We start from the raw sequence: 18,504 nt of genomic DNA on the forward strand, positions 1-18,504 counted from the left end.
AACTGACATGTTAGATTGAAACCCTTCTTTACAAATACTTAAAGATAATAAGAAAACAATTTAAGAAGAAAAAAAAGTCCCAGTTGCCCTTTTTTTTTTTTTTTGGTCCGTCAGTCCTGAGCTTGAGCTCAGGGCATGAGCCCTGTCCTTGGACTTTCTCAAGGCTAGAACTCTACCACTTGAGCCTCAGCACCACTACCGGCTTTTTTCTATGTATGTGGTACCGAGGAATTGAACCTGGATCTTCGTGTATGCTAGGCAAGCACTTTAACCACTAGGCCAAACTCCTGGCCCTCCTTTTTTTTTTTTTTTTTTAAGAAGTTGACAAGCTGATATTAAAATCTGTATGAAAGTGAATGGGACTTAGTATAGGTAGAAAAAAACGCTCTTGAAAAAGAACAGGTAACTCTCACCTGTAGTCCAAGTTACTCAGCAAGCTGAGATCTGAAGAAGCCAGGCTGGGCAGGAAAAGTCCATGAGATGCTATCTCCAATTAACCACTAAAGAGCAAGAAGTGGAGCTGTGGCGCCCCTGTGATAAGAGTGCTATGATAGAGTGCTAGATTTGAGCATGAAAAGCTTTTTCAAGTGCCCAGGCATAGAGCTCAACCTTCAGTACCAGCGTGCACACTCACACCTACACACACAATTGGCAAGGGACAGCCCAATGGTTCTTAAAGATCCTTGGATCATCTCTTTTCATTGGTCCCTACTCCCCAAGCTTCCTACCACCTTTGCAAAGGCCGGAGAGGGTAGAGAAAAAAAAAAAAAGGTGCAGAGGAGAGAAGAGTTGAGAGAATGTTCCTCTCAACTATTTTATCAGGTGTATTTCCTGGGGATACTCAACTTAGAAGGCCGAGGAGGCCACATCTCTCTCCGGAGAGAGGATGTCCACGCTGTAATCAGCGCTGTTCCTTGAGTCTGAGGGGCCCTGAATTCAGTTCAAGCAAGGGGCTGGTGGTGGTGTTTGAACTGGGGACCGGTGGAGGGGGTGGGAGCTCCTTGGCAGGCGAGTACCCGGGATCTGAGTTCGTAGAAAGGTTCCAGGCATCGCAGGCACCCGGGACCGTGTGTGCAGGATGGGCAAACGAGGTGTTCATAGGAGGGACGAGTATCTGGAAGGATCAGTAGAGGCTCGATTGTGCAAGACCATGAGCGCTGGGTTAAGGACTTTGGACTTTACGCTGGAACACCAGTGGACGCTGGATCCGAAGCTTGCTCCAGGAAGATAACTGTGGTTGAGGAGAGACGGGGAATCCGGTGGCACAGTCGTGGCCAGGGTGCCGCGAAAAGCTAGACTGCCTTCCTTTCACCTGCAGGGGACACACCTGGGGCCAAGCATCCTCACCGCCCCGCCCCCCCCAATCTCCCGCTCAGTCCGACGCCCTCGGAACTCCGCTGCCCAGCCTAGAAGCGGCTCATCGGGCTTCAACTAGTGAGCCTGGCCCCGCCTTCACGCGTCACGTCCGGCCCGGCGCCTGGCGTGTGAGACCTCAGGTGGAGCCTCTGCACATGCGCCGCTGGCAGCTTGTGGGAGGCGAGCCCTGAAGGATCTCGGGCTTTTGTTCGTGACCTCCACACACTGTTCACCTGTCCTGGGGCTTGTGCTCGGGACCTGGGCGCCACTCCTGAGCCTGTTTTCGCTTCAGGCTGACCGTCTACCACGTTGAGCCACAGCACCACTTCACCACTTCTGGTTTTCCCGTGGTTGAATTGGACGTAAGAGTCTCGCGGACTTGCTTGCCCGAGCTGGCTTCGAACCGTGATCTTCGTATCTCAGCTTCCTGAGTAGCTAGGATGACAGGCGTGGGCCACCGGCTTCCCGGCTCCTGATGTTTGTTTACTGCAAACCCGCTAGGTGTTCTGTTCCAAAAGATGGAGGCTACCAGGGCTCTGTGGAGCTCACCGATCCTGACGCTCCCTTCCGCTATTTCGCTGAGAAGTTTGAGCCTTTAATTTCCCTCTAGCTGCTTGCTCAATCTTCAGCCCAAACTTCTATATTAGTGACAGCCTGTGCCAGTCAGTGAGCCTGACCTGCCCCAGGTTATAATTCATGTTTCCAGGCCTGTGTCCCTCTGTAGTTAAACAAGATATTTCTAGTTAAAGGAGACGTCGGAGCCCCACAGTTTCAAGCACACCTTCGAAGATCAACTCATGGGCACAACTTTTCTGAAGGCTTCTTCCAATGCAACCTCGATTCCTTCACAAATAGTCGTGTGCAGGCACTGTAGATCCTGAGAATACAAGGATGAACTCGACAGACAAGACAGCTGATCTCTTTGCAATGACATCTTAGTTTGCAGAGACTAATGACAAAAATAGAATACTGATGGAGTGCTACCAAGAAAACATAGGGGTTTGTGGTAGACATATACATACAGATGGGAACTATTTAGACCAATCAAAGGTGGCTTCTTGGAAGCAGAGATGTTTATAACCAGGCAAGTGAATAAGAACTCTAGACTGAAAAAAAGAGCAAAGCAATTGAAACAGGAGAAGTTGGTGCCTTCTAGGAATAGACAGAGGCTGGTGTGGTTGGGGTGTGGTGAGCCATGGTTGGAGAATGGCGAGAATGTAAATAGGAGCCAGATGCACGGTTTTGTGGGCTATGGTAAGAAGTATGAAATGTATGCTAAGAGCAATGAGAACCAAAAATAATTTTTTGCAGAGGGCTGACCTTGGTTCAGTTTCATAGAACCACGGAAATCAAGTCAAGATAACTGTCGTGTTCTCAGAAACTCATGTCATTCCTCCAACTCCTCAAACTGCGTTTCTCTGCTGCTTCTTATCCAGGGGATTTATGGACATTTCAAGAGGCCATTTTGAAAATGTTGAAAGTATGGGGAGATTTTTTAAAAATGTAAATGATGGCCAGGCGCAGTGGCTCATGCCTGTAATCCTAGCTACTCAGGAGGCTGAGATCTGAGGCTCATGGTTCAAAGACAACCCGGGCACGAAAGACTGTGAGATTCTTATCTCCAATTAACCACCAGAAAACCAGAAGTGGCACTGTGGCTCAAGGGGTAGGGCAGTAGCCTTGAGCTGAAGAGCTCAGGGACAGCACTCAGAGTCCAAAGCCCACGACCAAAAAAAAAAAAAAAAAAAAGGTAAATGTGCATATACTTTAAACTAAAGGAATCAAGATTTTAGTCATTCTCGACAAGACTCTGTAAAGAGCCTTTAACATGTGAGCTACTCACGCTAGGTCTCAGTAAATGATTTTGTAATCTATGAGGTGAACACCATTGGGTTGCTATGAGGACTAAATGAGATGATAATCTGAATTCTTCCCCCCCCCCTTCAAGTTTTAGGGCCTCCAGCTCTTGCTCGGTTTTCTTGCTCATAGCTGGTAGTCTACTTTTTGAGTCACATCAACAGTCTAGCATTTTTGCTAGTTCTGTCTCAGAACTTTCTGGCTCCGGACCTCCACCATCCTTTCCAAGTCTCAGCCTTATGAACATCAAGGGTTACAGGCACGGGCTCTCGTCGTGGGGCTCTGAAAGCTTTCAAGGATTTAGTGTTCATGGTAGTGCATTGTACCACCCTGCCACTCTCCCCTCAACACCCCTGGGAATCTAGGGATGACTCTGGATACTGCTTCTTTAGCACTTCACAAACACTGAAGCCGCAGGTGGAAAAGATCTGCTTTCCACAAGTCTATTATCTCATCGAGAGCTAAGAGGTGTAAACCCGGATACTCTAAATGCTCTGGGATCTGCAGAAGAGGTGGCTCCTTGGGACTCCCATCTGAAGCGGGCTTGGCGCCAGTCCGGTCCTGAACCCGCAGCTCAACCCCTCAGGACTCGCTAGCTCGGCACCGAGGCCGGCTGGACGCGCAGCGCCGGGCAGACAGGGTTTCGCGAGAGGAAACTCGGTCTTCGGGGCAGTGTGTTTAGTCCACACTGCATGCGCTAAGCCTTCCTTATCTTCGTGTTCGGGAACAAAGTACACGCGCGCGCGCACACTTTCCGAAACGCCGAGGCCCAGGGTCCTCCAGACCCGGGGATCCCGGGCGACCCAACCACACAATGGCGTCCGCTCTCGGGTCGGCCGCCCCTCCTTCTCCCACACCCGCAGGCCCCGCGGTGCCGGGACTCGCCTCCGGGGGGGGGGTGGTCTCCCGCCCTCCTCCCGTCCGCAGCCTCCGGGAGCGCGGCCCCGGCCCCGCCACGCGCCCGCCCTCCCCGCCGCCGCGTCCCTCCACCTCCCCGGGCAGCCGGAAAACCCGGAGCGAACCAGCCCGGCCCGCCCGCGCATGCTCAGTAGCGCGCAGGTTCAGTTCGTTAGTAGGAAGCTCCGGCGCTACACCGGCATCGGCGGCGGCCGCGGCGGCAGCTCCCGGCAGCCCGCTCCCCGGACCGCGACCTCGAGCCCTTCCCTTCCCCGGAGACCCCGGCCGAGCCCCGCCCCGCCCGGAGCGGCTCCCGCGCGCCAGAGTCCCCGCGGGAACGAACGGCCGGAGCGCCCTCCCCGCACGCCCTCCCTCAGCCGCCCGCTCCTCGGCGGGCCAGGCCGGGCCCCGGAGCGCAGCCTCGGCGGAGCGGAGGGCGGCCCGGGGCGGCGCCGGCGGGCCGGGAAGGGGCGGGGGGGCCTGCCCCGGGGCGGTGGTGCGGGATGCCACCGCCGCCGCCGCCGGGCTGCGTCGGCTGTCCGAGGTCGGTGCCCGTGACGGGTGGGGGACCGGGTGCGGGTCTCGCCCCGCCGTCGCCTCGCCGGGGCTAGTCGGGCCGCGCGGCGCCCCGAGGGGGCCGGGCCGTCCGGTGGGGCCGCGGCCCTGTTCCGCGCTGCGAGCTCGCCCTCTCGCGGTTCCCGGGCCCGGCCGCCGCCGCCGCCGCCCCTCTCTCCCCGTCCGGAGGCGCCCCGGGGGCACCATGCAGGCGCCGCCGCTGCCCTACGAGTTCTTCAGCGAGGAGAACGCGCCCAAGTGGCGGGGGCTCCTGGTGCCGGCGCTGAAAAAGGTGAGGCGCGCGCGCGCGCGCGGAGCCCCGCTTCCCCGAGGCCGCCCCGCGGCGCGGGCGCCGGGGCCGGGCGAGGGCGGGGGAGGCGGGGCGCGCCGGGCCGGCCTTCTCCCCTCCGAGTGGAGCGCGCACACCGACCCAGCCCGGCTCCCGGGGCTGACTTGCACCCCGGGGGCCCCGGGGAGGGGCGGCGGGTGGGGGCAGGCCGCCGAAAGCCTGGGAGAGTTGGTCCGGAGAACCCAGCCACGGGGAGGGTCATGCCCTGCCCCCGATGGTCAGACGGCAGTTGGAGGAGCCTCCGTTTTCAGTGGAGGTCAAAGCAGGTCACTTTTCCGCCTGGTCAGTCTCGCGGAGCTGCTGCTGTCACCCTCCCGTTTTAGGTGTCCTGTGCGCTCGTTTTACTGGCTCTTGAATGCTCTGGCCATGATGCTTGCGATAAGTAATTGCGAGCTTGCCTGCCAGCAGGACCTGGCTGGCCTGCTCTGCTTCTGCTTCGCTTTGCCCGCCCTCTGTAATGACTCTCCATTCTCTCCATTAAGTGGGAGGTGGTGCACATGTCACTATTTTGCAGATTGGAAAATACCCTCTTGGTGTATCTCACTCTAGAAGCTGATATGTTTAGCAGAGTCTGCCGTTAATATTTCAGATGTGAAGTTACTTTTTGCTCTCTGAAAGAAAGGGTGCTCAATAACCACAAACAACTGCGATGTTTTCTAAGAAAATCAAAGAGATGCCGTGTATTTTATATTCTTCATAGACCGTCAAGCTCCGCTGCATCCATTTGTGTTTGTGTTACCTGCAAGCTTACTTTTTTAGCTTGTTACAGAAGCAGGGTAGTTAGTGTATCTAACTGATGCTTGAAGCTGATGCCCGGCCAGTACAAGGGGAAACAGAAAAAAAAAAAAGTTTTAAAATGTACAAAAAAAAAAAGTCCCTCATAAAAACATTACCAGTTTAGGGCTGTTTTGCTTAGACGCAGGCAGCTCCAAGAAAACCATCAAGAGATATTAGAGATTGGCAGACTTAATGGGTGGCTCTTACTGAAATCTCCATAAACGCATTTTGTTTGACAGGTTTTTGTTTTTAAGTAAAATATTAAAAAATGAGGCCTACAGAAAATCTGAAATTTCAGCTTTTCTTGAAGATCAGGGAGAATCTCTCCATTTAGGGCCCCTATCAGGCAAGATATTGAACTTACTGGGGTTGTGTAAATAGTTGCCCCTCAGTAAACACATCTATCTCTGATTTGGCTTGGTTCCATTACTGTTTGTTTATTTATACAATCTCATTTTTTCCTTTTACTCTAGCAAAAATAAGGGAAGGAGGCACTTAATCTGATATGTAAGGCCCTTATGTAAATATCGACTGACTGGGATTGTAAGACAGCTAAGACAAGGTTGGACAAACATTTCATGCCTTAGAATATGTGCTTTTCACCTGCCTTCTGGATGTTTCATGTGGAGATTGCTGTATCTTGAACTCATTCTTCAGACTTATTATTAGACTATATGTAGAATGGCCAACTGTGTTCTTTTACCGGCGGCTCTTTTTGACTTGCTGTTCCTTTAACCTAGAATGCCCTTTTTTGCCTGGCCTAACTCTGCATATCCTTGGGATTAACCTAAAGAGGTTTTCTTTTATTTAATTTTTGAGCCATAGTGCTACTTCTGGCATTTTCTGTTTGTGTGCTACTAAGGACTTGAACCCAGGGCTTTATGCATGCTAGGCTAGTGCTGTACCACCAAACCACATTCCCAGTCCCCCAATTTAGAGCTTATCTCAGCTTTTAGGGAAGAATTTGATCCTGTTCCTTTGATTTCTTCTAGAATCCCATCTTAACTTGTAGCAGTGAATTTTTAAGTTTCCGTTTTCTCGTCTGTTCCTCCCTTTCCCTCCTAGATTTGTTGCTTCTTGAGACCAGGAATAGTATCTTTTTTTTTTTTGGCCAGTCCTCGGCTTAAGCTCAGGGCCTGAGCACTGTCCTTGGATTTTCTCAAGGCTAGAGCTCTACCACTTGAGCCTCAGCACCACTTCCTGCATTTTTCTATGTAAGTGGTACCAAGAAATTGAACCTGGGTCTTCATGCATGCTAGGCAAGCACTCTACCACTAGGCCAAACTCCTGGACCCCAGGAATAGTATCTTAACCTTTATTTTATTTCCCTTGTATACAGTGCCTGACACATTGAATAAATGGGAAAGGAAATACCTAACTTTCACATCTATCCCTCAACCAACCAGTTTTTTTTTTTTTTTTTTTTTTTTTGTTTTAAATTTCTTCATTAATAGCTTTAGTATTTTTGGGGATTCAAAACTTTGGAGTCACTGGATGTGGTGGCTCACGCCTGTAATCCTAGCTACTCAGGAGGCTGAGATGTGAGGATCTCGATTCAAAGCCAGCCTGGTCACTAAAGGTCACTAAAGTCTGTGTGACTCTTATCTCCAATTAACCACCAGAAAACAGGAAGTGGTGCTGTGGCTCAAGGAGTAGGGTGGTAGTCTTGCTAAAGAGCTCAGGGGCAGCATCCAGGCCTAGCGTTCAAGCCCCACGACTGACAAACAAAAATAACTTTGGTGTCCCCTCTGACTTCTGCATTACTGTCCACGTTCTGGTTCATTCCCCCTTAACCTGTTCTTATAATCTCTCCTCCAGTCTCGTCCTGCCCCGCATCCCTTTTAACAGGTCAATACAGTCGCCTTTAGACTGAATCCACTGCCCATCACTCGCCATTACCAGATTTCAGGAACAATAGTACACTTATGAACACACCACGCTTTTGTTTAGATGATTTTTGAACTTAATGTAAGGTAAAGTGCACAGTTTTTAGCATAGTTTGTGGAGATTGGTGATCTGGCTACATCTTCTGAATAAATTCAGAATATCCCACTCTCTGACTACATCTACCAGTTTAAGGCCTTTCTTATCATGCAGATACATCATGCCTACCTCAACAAGTATTGCCATTGGCACTAAGGATAAAAGGATAAATGACATAATAAGAAACTAGAATGTAATGGGAGTTGGTAGGCTGGATTGGAGAGATAATTGATTTACAGAGAAATTTTGTACACTGAGCTAAGGGGTGTGTGTGTGTGTGTATGTGTATGTGTATGTGTATGTGTATGTTCATTTGCTGTCCTGGGGCTTGAATCTCAGAGCCTGGGTACTGTCCTTAAACAGTTTTGCTCAAGGCTATATCACTCTACCACTTGATCCACAGCTCCACTTATATCTTATTGGTGGTTAATTGGAGATGAAAGTTGCACAGACTTTCATTTCTTGGGCTGGCTTGGAACTGCAATCCTCAAATCTCAAACCTCGGCCTGCTGCATATTTAGGATTACAGGTGTGAGCCACTGGTGGTAGCTTAAGGATTTGAATTTTATCTTGAAGAAATAAAGCCACTGTGAAGTTTGAAATAGGAAAATAATAATGGATTTGAATTTTAGAAAATGTACTTTGACTTGAGAATTGAAAAATAGGTTGGAGAATAAAGAGACATAAAGTGGGGAAAAAGTGCAGCTAAGAGGGGACATGTATTTGAATTAGAATGGGGATGTGGGCCTAGATTGAGAAATGTTTAAAAGGTGTAATTGGCAGGATTTACTATCTTTCTGGGTTACTGGGGGGAATCTTTCAGGTTCTTTTTGTACATGTTTTCTCATGTACTGAAAACATTCAAATTGGGAAAATTAGGCAGGTAGAAAAAAAGGACATTTTTATTGTGTTCTGGACTTACAGTACTTAGTTACCTGAGACCTGAGTGCCAATGAAACATGTAAAGAACTGGGGAAGGGAGACCCAGAATTGTTTTTAATCAGGATAGAGTGGTGGTGGAAGAAAGACCTTTTTTTTTTTTTTTAAGTTTTTATTATTTTTAAATAGTTGTACAAAGGAGTTGCCATTCAACAAAGCAGTTTACAAAAACCGCATCTTGATCAGTGTCACCCTTTTCAGCATTCTCATCCACCCTTCCCAACCCATTCCTTTCTTTGCTTTTCTTAAATTTTAGATGATGATTATTATTATTATCATTTTGCCAGTCCTGGGCTTGAGCTCAGGATCTGAGCACTGTCCTTGGACTTTCTCAAGGCTAGCGCTCTACCACTTGAGCCTTAGCACCACTTCCAGCTTTTTTCTATGTATGTGGTACCAAGGAATTGAACCTGGGCCTTCATGCATGCTAAGCAAGCACTTTAACCACTAGGCTAAACTCCTGGCCCCCAATTTTAGACTATTATGTACTATTATTTTGCTATTTAACAAAGCAGTTTGTGTGTACAATCTTGGTCTTTGTCAACTGTTTTGGTGTTCAGTTGGAGATAAGAGTGTAGAACTGGGAGAGGAGGATGAAAAAGAGAGACCCTGTGTTTGAGAAGCTGAGAGAGGTGTGAGCTTCAAGATGGGTTACCATATTGGCCTACAGAAAAATGAAAAGTGTTGGATTTGACAGCAAAGGGGCCATTGGCTACTTATGTCAAAGCAGTGTTAGTGTGAGGATAGGAGATGGATAAACATAGGAACAATATGAACGCTAATGCCTATTTTATTTTCTAAGTTGTTTTTTTTTTCTATAAACTTGAAAATGAAGGGGAAAGATACTCTGCTTAGGCAAGTGATGGATTATTTAAAGTTGGCAAAGAGAGTTTTGCTTATCTCAAGATAGCAGAAATTTGTTAAAATTCTTTGGGGCAGAAACCTTTGGGACACAGAGAATTCTAGTAAGGTAATGAAGAAGGAGTTGAGTCTAGTGGAATTTGCCTTGTACTGTTTGTCAGATACTAGTAAATGTTTCACATGTGATTCCACTTGATTCTCATAGGATTTTTGTTGTTGTTGTTGTTTTTAATGCCAGAGGACCCAGACAAGCCTACACTTGAAATTCTGGGCCAGGATTCCGTGTTTGTTTCCATTGAATGGAAGGAAAAAACAGATTTGGGAAAGCTAATTTTCCCAAGTAATTTTGTTACAGTCTGCATTTTTAAAAACACCGTAGTATGCAGGGAAGGGGACAGACTTTGCTCTGAGATAGGAGTTAAAAGAGATACAGATTGGCTTGGTGTTTAGAGGAGAGAAAATTAATGCTTGGTAGCCTCTTTTGATGGGGTAAAATTAAAGCAAGACTTACTGTCCTAGTAGCCATATAAAGCCCCCAAATCATTCTATATGGAATGGGGGCAGATGCTTTTTTATGGGCTGCTGTGGCTGTCTGCCCATATTGATAATTTTGTATGATTGTGATTGATGTTATAAATATCCAAATATTCCTCGTCAAGAAAAAAAAAAAAGCCGGCACAGCATGGTGGCTCACACCTGTAATCCTAGCTAAGCAGGAGGCTGAGATCTGAGGATTAAGGTTCAAAGCCAGCCGGTATACAAGGAACCTGAGATTCTTATCTTAAATTAACCTCTAGAAAAGAGGAAGTGGGGCTTGGCTTAAGGGTAGGGCTGTAGCTCTTCAGCTTAGGGACAATGCCCAGGCCCAGAGGTAGGATGGTAGCCTTGAACTGAAGAGCTCAAGAACAGTGCTCAGGCCGAGTTCAAGCCCCATGACCCACCAAAAAAAAAAAAAAAATTCCCTACGGCTAGAGTAAGGAATTTGAACAGTGATGAAATTTGGGATTTGTGAATAGAGATGACATTGTTTGTATTTTAGAGTTTTAAAATGTCAGAGCTGAGGGATATACAACTCTGAAGTTGGTGTATTGAAAAGCAGGTTGTAGATGTGGATGGTGAACTCCACAAGGATTATGGTAGAGGGAAGGCTGTAGTCCAGAATTGGCAGACAAGTTCAGAAATAATAGTAGGAAGGATGCTTTAACCAATATGCTTGTTACAAGTGCTAAGTACTTCCCACAGTCCTTGAATATGTTGTCTGCTACAGTTGTAGATGGAATAGGAAAAAAAACAATCTTTGCTGTTCATCTTAGCATATTTTTATCTGATGGTTAATTTTTTTTTCTTTTTTTGGTTGGTCGTAGGCCTTGAACTCTGGGCCTGGGCACTGTCCCTGAGCTCTTTAGCTCAAGGCTTGTGCTCTAACGCTTGAGCTACAGTGCTACTTCCTGGTGGTTAATTATTTTTTGTGTAGTGCAGGGGATTTGAACTCTGGGCTTCGAGGATATTGAATACGTACTCTACTATTGAGCTAGATGTTTGCTATCACAATTCATTATGAAAAAAATTAGGATGAGTGTGATGATACAAAATATAAATAGGAAGACTGCAGTCCAGTCATGCTCAGGTATAAATCTGAGACTATCTCAAGATTAACCAAAGCAAAAAGGGTTAGGAACTTGGCTGTAGTGAAGAGTGCCTGGGTAGTGAACACTAGGCTCTGTACTGCCAAATCTCAGAACTGTTCCCCTCCCCCCCAAAAAAAAAGAAAAACAAAAAGTTAGATGGTGGAATATGTATGGCTAGACATAGCAAGAGACACAGGTAGGGGGATGGATCATAGTTCAAGACTGGTATATTTGAAAAATAAGTAAAACTTCGTGTATGGGTATGTGTGTATGTGCGAGTGTATGTGCATGTGCGGGCATGCTTAAACTCAGGGCTTCACATTCTTGCTTGGCTTTTTTTTTGGTTCTCTATCACTTGAACCATGTCTCCAGTGTGGCTTTTTTTCTAGTTAATTGGAGATAAGAATCTTTGAACCACAGTTCTCAGATTTCAGCCTCCTGAATAGCTAGGATTACAGGTATGATGAGCTACTAGTGCTCTGCTGAAGTTGTGAGGTTGTTTTCTAATTAATTCAGTCCTTTTTCCCATCCTGTAAGTGTGCTTGCTGTAGTTTGTTTATGCATTGTATAGATACTGGGATGTTTAACTTCGGGACTATTGTGGCTTTTTCTTTTTTTCTTTTGTGATGTTGGGGATTGAACTCTGCTTTCCACTTATGAGGCAGGCACTTTTTCACTTAAGCCATACCTCTAAAGTTGCAATGACTTTTCTTACACAAACAAGTTGTTCTTTAAGAAAGAAACATGTTTATTACACTTGCACAATACCAATAGAAATAGCTCATAGAGTAGGTGTCTGTTTAGTTTATGAAAAACTGCCAGATCTTTTCCCAAAGAGGTTGTACCATTTTTTGTTCTTGCCAACCATGTATGAGAAATCTAATTACTCCATACCTTGGCAGTATTTGGTGCGACCAGTCATTAATTTTAGCCATCGTGGTGCATTTGTAATGGTATCTAAATGTGACCTTGTGCCACCTTGTTAACTATGAGTATTTGTTCTTAGTATCATTTCCTTGAGAAATGACTGCTTTATACATTTGTCCATTTAAAAGTTGAATTTTCTGTTTTTAGCATTGAATTTAGCATTTGAATCGGGGCCTGGCACACTTTTTTTTTTTTTTTGTGGCCAGTTCTGCGCTTGAGCTCAAGACCTGAGGACTGTCCTTGGATTTTTCTCAAGGCTAGACCTCTACCACTTGAGCCTCAGCACCACTTCTGGCTTTTCCTAAGTATGTGGTACCAAGGAATTGAACCCAGGTCTTCGTGCATGCTAGGCAAGCACTCTTCCACTAGGCCAAACTCCCGGCCCTGGCACACTATTTTTAAGCCACACTTCAGGCCTTTAGCATTGAATTGTGAGCCTTTGGTATATGCTGGTTAAATACCCTTTGCTGTATGTATGCTTTATGAATATTCTAGCCTGTGACTTGCCTTTTTTATTTTATTATATTTATTTTTTGTGTTTGAACTTAAAAACTCTTTATGCTGAAGCTGTGTTTTTTTCTGCTTGGCTTGTGGCAGATAGTATTTTATTGAGTTCCAGCTATTTGCCAGTTTTTAGGCACTATAGTATACGTATGTATAGTTCACATATACATACAATATGTACTTTGTTGCACTATTTTCCAAGGTGGTAATATCCCACCTTTATAAATGAGGAAAGGATCTTCAAAGGGTAAACTGCTCAACATACAGTATAGTAACTAATAAAGAGGAAAACCATGATCTGTCTATCTCTAAGACAACCTTTTTCTTAATACAATATTGCCTCCTTTGAGTAGTAGTATAGTACAGTGCAATTATTTTTCTAATTCTTTGGAATCTTTGACTTTAGCAAATAAGTGCCTCTTCAGGAGAGAGTGAATGCAGATGGCTTTGCCCCTCTTTCCCCATTTCAACTGAGAAGCCCCCACTTTTTTGGTGGATCTGGGGGCTTGAATTCTGTGCCTGGGCACTGTCCCTGAGCTCTTCAGCTCAAGTCTACCACCCTACCCTTGAGCCAAGCCCCATTTCCCATTTTCTAGAGGTTAATTGGAGATAAGAGTCTCAAGTCCTTTTGTGCCTGGGCATGGCTTTGTACCTTGATCCTCAGATCTCAGCCTCCTGAGTAGCTAGGATTACAGACTAGAGCCAATCGCGCACCACCACAGTGCCTGGCTTGAGGAGTACTTTTATATATTGGCTTTTATGTAGTATTTCATTTGGGAAAAAGACTTCTACATTTAAAAATGGGGGAGGGGGCCAGAAGTTTGGTCTAGTGGTAGAGTGCTTGCCTAGCATACACGATGCTCTGGGTTCGATTCCTCAGTACTACATACACTGAAAAAAAAAAAAAGCCCAAAGTGGTACAGCACAAGTGATAGAGCGTTGGCCTTGAGGAAAGCCCAAGGACAGTGCTCAGGCACTGAGTTCAAGCAGTTCAAGCCCAGGACTAGCAAAAAAAAAAAAAAAGTAAAAATAGGGGGATTCTGGGGATTGAACATTGGGCCTCCTAAGCACGTGCTCCACTAAGCTGTGCAGCTATCTACCCAGCAAAAGAAAGACCTAAAGGCACTAGCTATTGCGAATGTAAACTACCATAAAGGAAGGGGCTGAGGATAATTAGGAGACTTTTTTTGCATTCTTATTGGGTATGATAGAAGTGATTTGGGGGCAGGGGAGTGAGGAATGGTACTGAGGTCCTCATGCTTGCTAGGCTATACTACAGAGCCATGTCTCCAGCTCAAAGGGATTTCTTGGGGGGCTGGTCCTGGGACTTGAACTCAGGGCCTGGGTATTATCCCTGAGCTTTTGTGCAACAATAGCTCTCTACCACTTGAGCCAGAGCTCCACTCTCAGCTTTTTGGTGGTTAGTTAGAAATAAGAATGTCAGAAACTTCTCTGTCTGGGCTGGCTTTGAACAATAATCCTCAGATTATATCCTCACCCTGGGCCTGGTAAGAAGGGATATTTTAAGGAAGTGGGAGTTAAGCAGCAAAGGATTAAAAGAAATGAATTCCCAGGATTTGTGGTAGCTGGAAGGCTAAGTGACTTACCATCTTAATTCTGTCTAGCTGGAGGCTGGGATGTGGGGCCAGCACTGGGGAGCCACTGAAAAGCTTTTAAGCAGGGTACTAGTAGATAAGAAATTTGAAGGATAATCATACTTTGTGGAACATGGATTAAATTAGAGCTAGACTTTGTAGGGAGGAAATCTAGTTAGAAGATTTTTTTGCAGCCATTTGTGAAAGGGATGATGGTAGAGATAAAGAATACTGGACAAATTTTAAGGCTGATAAGAGATAGATTGGTGATTCTGTGCAGAACACTGAGGAATCGAAAAAGGATTCCCAGGTATCTGATTAGTGGTTTAAGTATGATGGAGATAAAAGAAGGAATGTTAGAAGAAGAAAACATTCTGGAGAAAAATTTAAGAAACCGCAGTAATGTGGGGCTAGGAGCTGTAGTAGGAGGGATTTACACTGTGAAAGTAGCCATGTATGGCAAAACACATAGGACTTTGGTGGACTGTACTGTCGGTAATGACAGGCAGGTAAAGCCTGAAGGCTTGTGTTGTTCTTCAAAGTACTTTCCACTTACCACCTCTTCCACAGCCTTTCTACATCCTCTAAAGGTAGACTGAATCCCTCACCTCATATTTTAGTAACTTTGAACCTTAGTTATAATAGCACTTTTTATGATTTTTTTTTTGGCCATTCCTGACTTGAACTCAGGGCCTGAGCACTGTCCTTGGGCTTTCTCAAGGCTAGAGCTCTACCACTTGAGCCGCAGAACCATTTCCAGCTTTTTTCTACGTATGTGACACCGAGAAATCGAACCTGGGTCTTCGCTAGGCAAGCACTCTACCACTAGGCCAAACTCCTGGTCCTTTTTATGGTTTTTTAAATCTTTTTTTTTTTTTCCCTTGGTGGGTCTTGGGGCTTGAACTCTGGGCCTGGGCATTGTGCCTGAGCTCTTTAGCTCAAGGCTACTGTTCTTACTCCTGAGTCTAAGCCTCATTTCCCTGTTTTCTAGAGATTAAGTGGAAATTAGAGTCTCGTGTTCTTTAGTGCTGGGCTGGCTTTGAACTGCGCTGGCTTTGAACAGCGATCCTCAGATCTCAGCCTCCTGAGTAGCTAGGATTATAGGCGCCAGTCACCTCCCTGGTTCGCACTGTGTATTTATGTGTGGGTTAAAAACCTTTAGCCAGGGGCCGGGAGTTTGGCCTAGTGGTAGAGTGCTTGCCTAGCATGCACGAAGACCCAGGTTCGATTCCTCGGTATCACATACGTAGAAAAAAGCCAGAAAGTGGTGCTGTGGCTCAAATAGTAGAGCCCTAGCTTTGAGAAAATCCAGGGACAGTGCTCAAGCCCTGAGCTCAAGCCCAGCACTGGCAAAAAAAAAAAAAAAAAAAAAAAAACCTTTAGCCAGGCACTGTGGCTCACGCATGAGCCAGTTGTCTTGACAGTTTTAAATCTTTAAAGCTATCTATCTATTTTTACCAGTCCTGGGAGTTGAACTCAGAGCCTGGGCAATGTTCTTGAATCTTCTTAAGGCTAGCACTCTACTGGGGAATCAAACCCAGAACTTTGTGTATGCTCTGTGAGCACTCTACCACTAAGCCATACTCCTGGCCCCTTGAAACAGTATTTAAAGTGACTTCTTCCTTGTAGATAATGGAGTACTGTGAGGACAAAATCCCTTTTACTCTCAACATTCACCATGATGCTGCTTCTCATAGTTCTCTCCATAGTGTTCAGTATATATTTTTGAGTTGCTGGGGTTCTGACTCTGTCCCCTCAAAAATACACTACAAGCTGAGCAGGTGGCTTATACTTATAATCCTGGCTACTCAGGAAGCTGAGAGCTGAGGATCAAGGTTCAAAGGCAGCCCAGGCAGATGAATGTGAGAAAGACTTATCTCCAGTTAACCAGCAAAAAGCCACAAGGGGATGTGTGGCTCAGGTAGTAGAGTAGCATGCTTGAGCAGAAAGACCAAGTGAGAGCATGAAGCTCTGAGTTCAAGCCCTAATACTGGCAACAAAAAAGGGGAAAAAAAGAATACATTACTAATGAGTTAAGTCATAAGACATTTACTAAATAAAGTGTTGAAAAGAACAAGGGGCAAGAGACCAGGGGGCAGTTGTCAGACTTAGGCAAGTCTAACTTCAAGTGAAATAGGCAAAGGAAGGAGGAACTTTGGGTAAAATTAATCTTAGATTGCAGTGCTGTACTAAAGAAAGTTTAGGGGCCGGGAATATGGCCTAGTGGTAGTGTGCTTGCCTAGCATGCACGAAAACCTGGGTTCAATTCCTTGGTACCACATACATAGAAAAAAAAAAAGCCAGAAGTGGTGCTGAGGCTCAAGTGGTAGAGCTCTAGTCCAAGGACAGTGCTCAGGCCCTGACCTCAAGCTCAGGCATGGCAAAAAAAAAAAAAAAAAAAAAGTTTACCAAGGTCTTAGGAAGTCTTTCAGTGAAAATTGCCTGTCACAGGAATTCTGTATCTGCCTGCCTTAGCTGTCTTAGTATGCCTGCCTTGTTCTGTCATTGCCTGGAAGGGGCCAGTTAGAAGCAAACCCAGTGATGGATTTCAGAGTGCAGCAGCTGGGGCCCTCAGTCAATTATGTTGCCTTAAAGGCTCATTCTGATGGCCAATTGGGGTCATCTCTGGGGCTTCTCAGCTCTCAGCCCAAGAGTAATGATGGTTTCCTAATTCTCTCTGATTTTGGATAATTAAATTCATTTCCCTTCCACTTAAAGTGGGTGATCTGTTTCTTCAGACTCCTACATTAAATCAAAAGATTTCTGGGGGGTGAACTCTTAATAGTCAAAAACTTAATTTTCATTAAAATTAATGGTATACAGTTTGCTTCAGTAGCTAATCAAATGAGCATTGTTTAATGTTCACAAAGTTCTGTCATACACAAATCGTACACAGAACAAGAAGACAAAAGAAACAATTCAAGGTATACCCAGGTTATTACTATATGAATCAGTGAACTGGTATTTCAGACAATCTTATTGTTACATATTCTAAATAGTCTAGCTATATGGCCATGAAGATGCTACATTTTTGGTTAGGTTTCTTTTCTAGTCTGATTTATCTCAAAGGCAGACAATGCAAATAAGTAAATTAACTTCCTTGTAAAGTCAAATTCCGATAATAATCGCCCAGACAAGTTGGGAGTGGGGATATTTATGGGGGGAAAAAAGTTATACATACATCCATGTCTCTCCCTTCCTCTCCCTGTCCCTCCCTCTCTCCATCTAATGGGGCCAAGTATTACCAGCAAAGAAGTCTTAAGCATCAGTGCCTGGTCCCTGAGTTTAAGCCCTAGTACCAATGCACATACACATACAAACGCTGGGAGTTTGGCCTAGTGGTAGAGTGCTTGCCTAGCATTCACATAGGCCTGGGTTTGATTCCTTGGTTACCACCTACATGGAAAAAAGCTAGAAGTGGTGCTGAGGCTCAAGTGGTAGAGGTCTAGCCTTGAGAAAATCTAAGGACAGTGCTTAGGCCCTGAGCTCAAGCCCAGGACTGGCCAAAAAAAAAAAAAATAGTTTTGACTAAAAAGATTTAAAGTCTTAAAAAAAAATCTGTTATCTGCTCACATGCCAAAACAGCTTTATTTCAAATAGGATCAATTTTAGTAAATAGCTTTGCTGGTCATGGTGGCTCATGCCTGTAATCCTAGCTCCTCAGGAGGCTGAGATCTGAGGATTGTGGTTCAAAGCCAGCCTGGGCACTAAAGAATGTGAGACTTTTTTTTTCCTCATGGTAACTTTATTTTCCTAAGCAGATGATCGTGAACTATCGAATGAATTATATTTACATTTATGCAATTTGATAGTATTCAATGGTAAGAATAAAAGAAACACCATTATATACAATGGGACTACATTACAAATGTACCATTCGATGAAACATAGAATATATGCTCCATTGTTCCAACTTAAATAAATGCCTTTAAACAGAAGCTTTCTGCTTCTACCAGAAAAATGTGAAACACACACAACCTCTCCTAAATGATCGAATCCTTCCATTAAATCCTCTCAAATCTTGCTAGGATTGAATTGTCCATGCTCTTGGGCTGAATGTGTGTGGCTGAGACATGCCTTAATTAGTCCCTAAGCATATTGGTGAAAGAGTTCAGCATGGGACTCTTTATCTCCAATTAACTACTAGAAAATGGGAAGTGAATTGGCTATGTCTCCCAGAGTAGGGCCGTAGCCTTGAGCTGTAGAGCTCTGGGACAGCACCCAGGGCAGAGTTCAAGTCCCATATCCATGGGGGGGGGGGGGAAGAAAGAAAATA

At 45.5% G+C, this 18,504-nt stretch overlaps 1 protein-coding gene across 3 annotated transcripts in view; it reads left to right on the forward strand.

The window, feature by feature from the left end:
- Positions 1-4,831: 4,831 nt before the first annotated feature.
- Positions 4,832-18,504, forward strand: part of Sos1 (SOS Ras/Rac guanine nucleotide exchange factor 1) — a 104,948-nt gene continuing 91,275 nt past the window's right edge. For 2 of the 3 annotated variants that reach the window (XM_090337093.1, XM_090337095.1), the window contains exon 1: positions 4,833-4,957. In XM_090337093.1, the coding sequence (XP_090193219.1) occupies positions 4,871-4,957 (87 nt within the window). In that variant the 5' untranslated portion in view covers positions 4,833-4,870. Of the gene's footprint in view, positions 4,958-18,504 lie in introns of all 3 variants that reach the window. The other variant, XM_090337096.1, reaches the window with a different exon arrangement.

Source organism: Megascapheus bottae, chromosome 7, assembly GCF_031878675.1.
Source record: "Megascapheus bottae isolate mThoBot1 chromosome 7, mThoBot2.hap1, whole genome shotgun sequence".
NCBI lineage: Eukaryota > Metazoa > Chordata > Mammalia > Rodentia > Geomyidae > Megascapheus > Megascapheus bottae.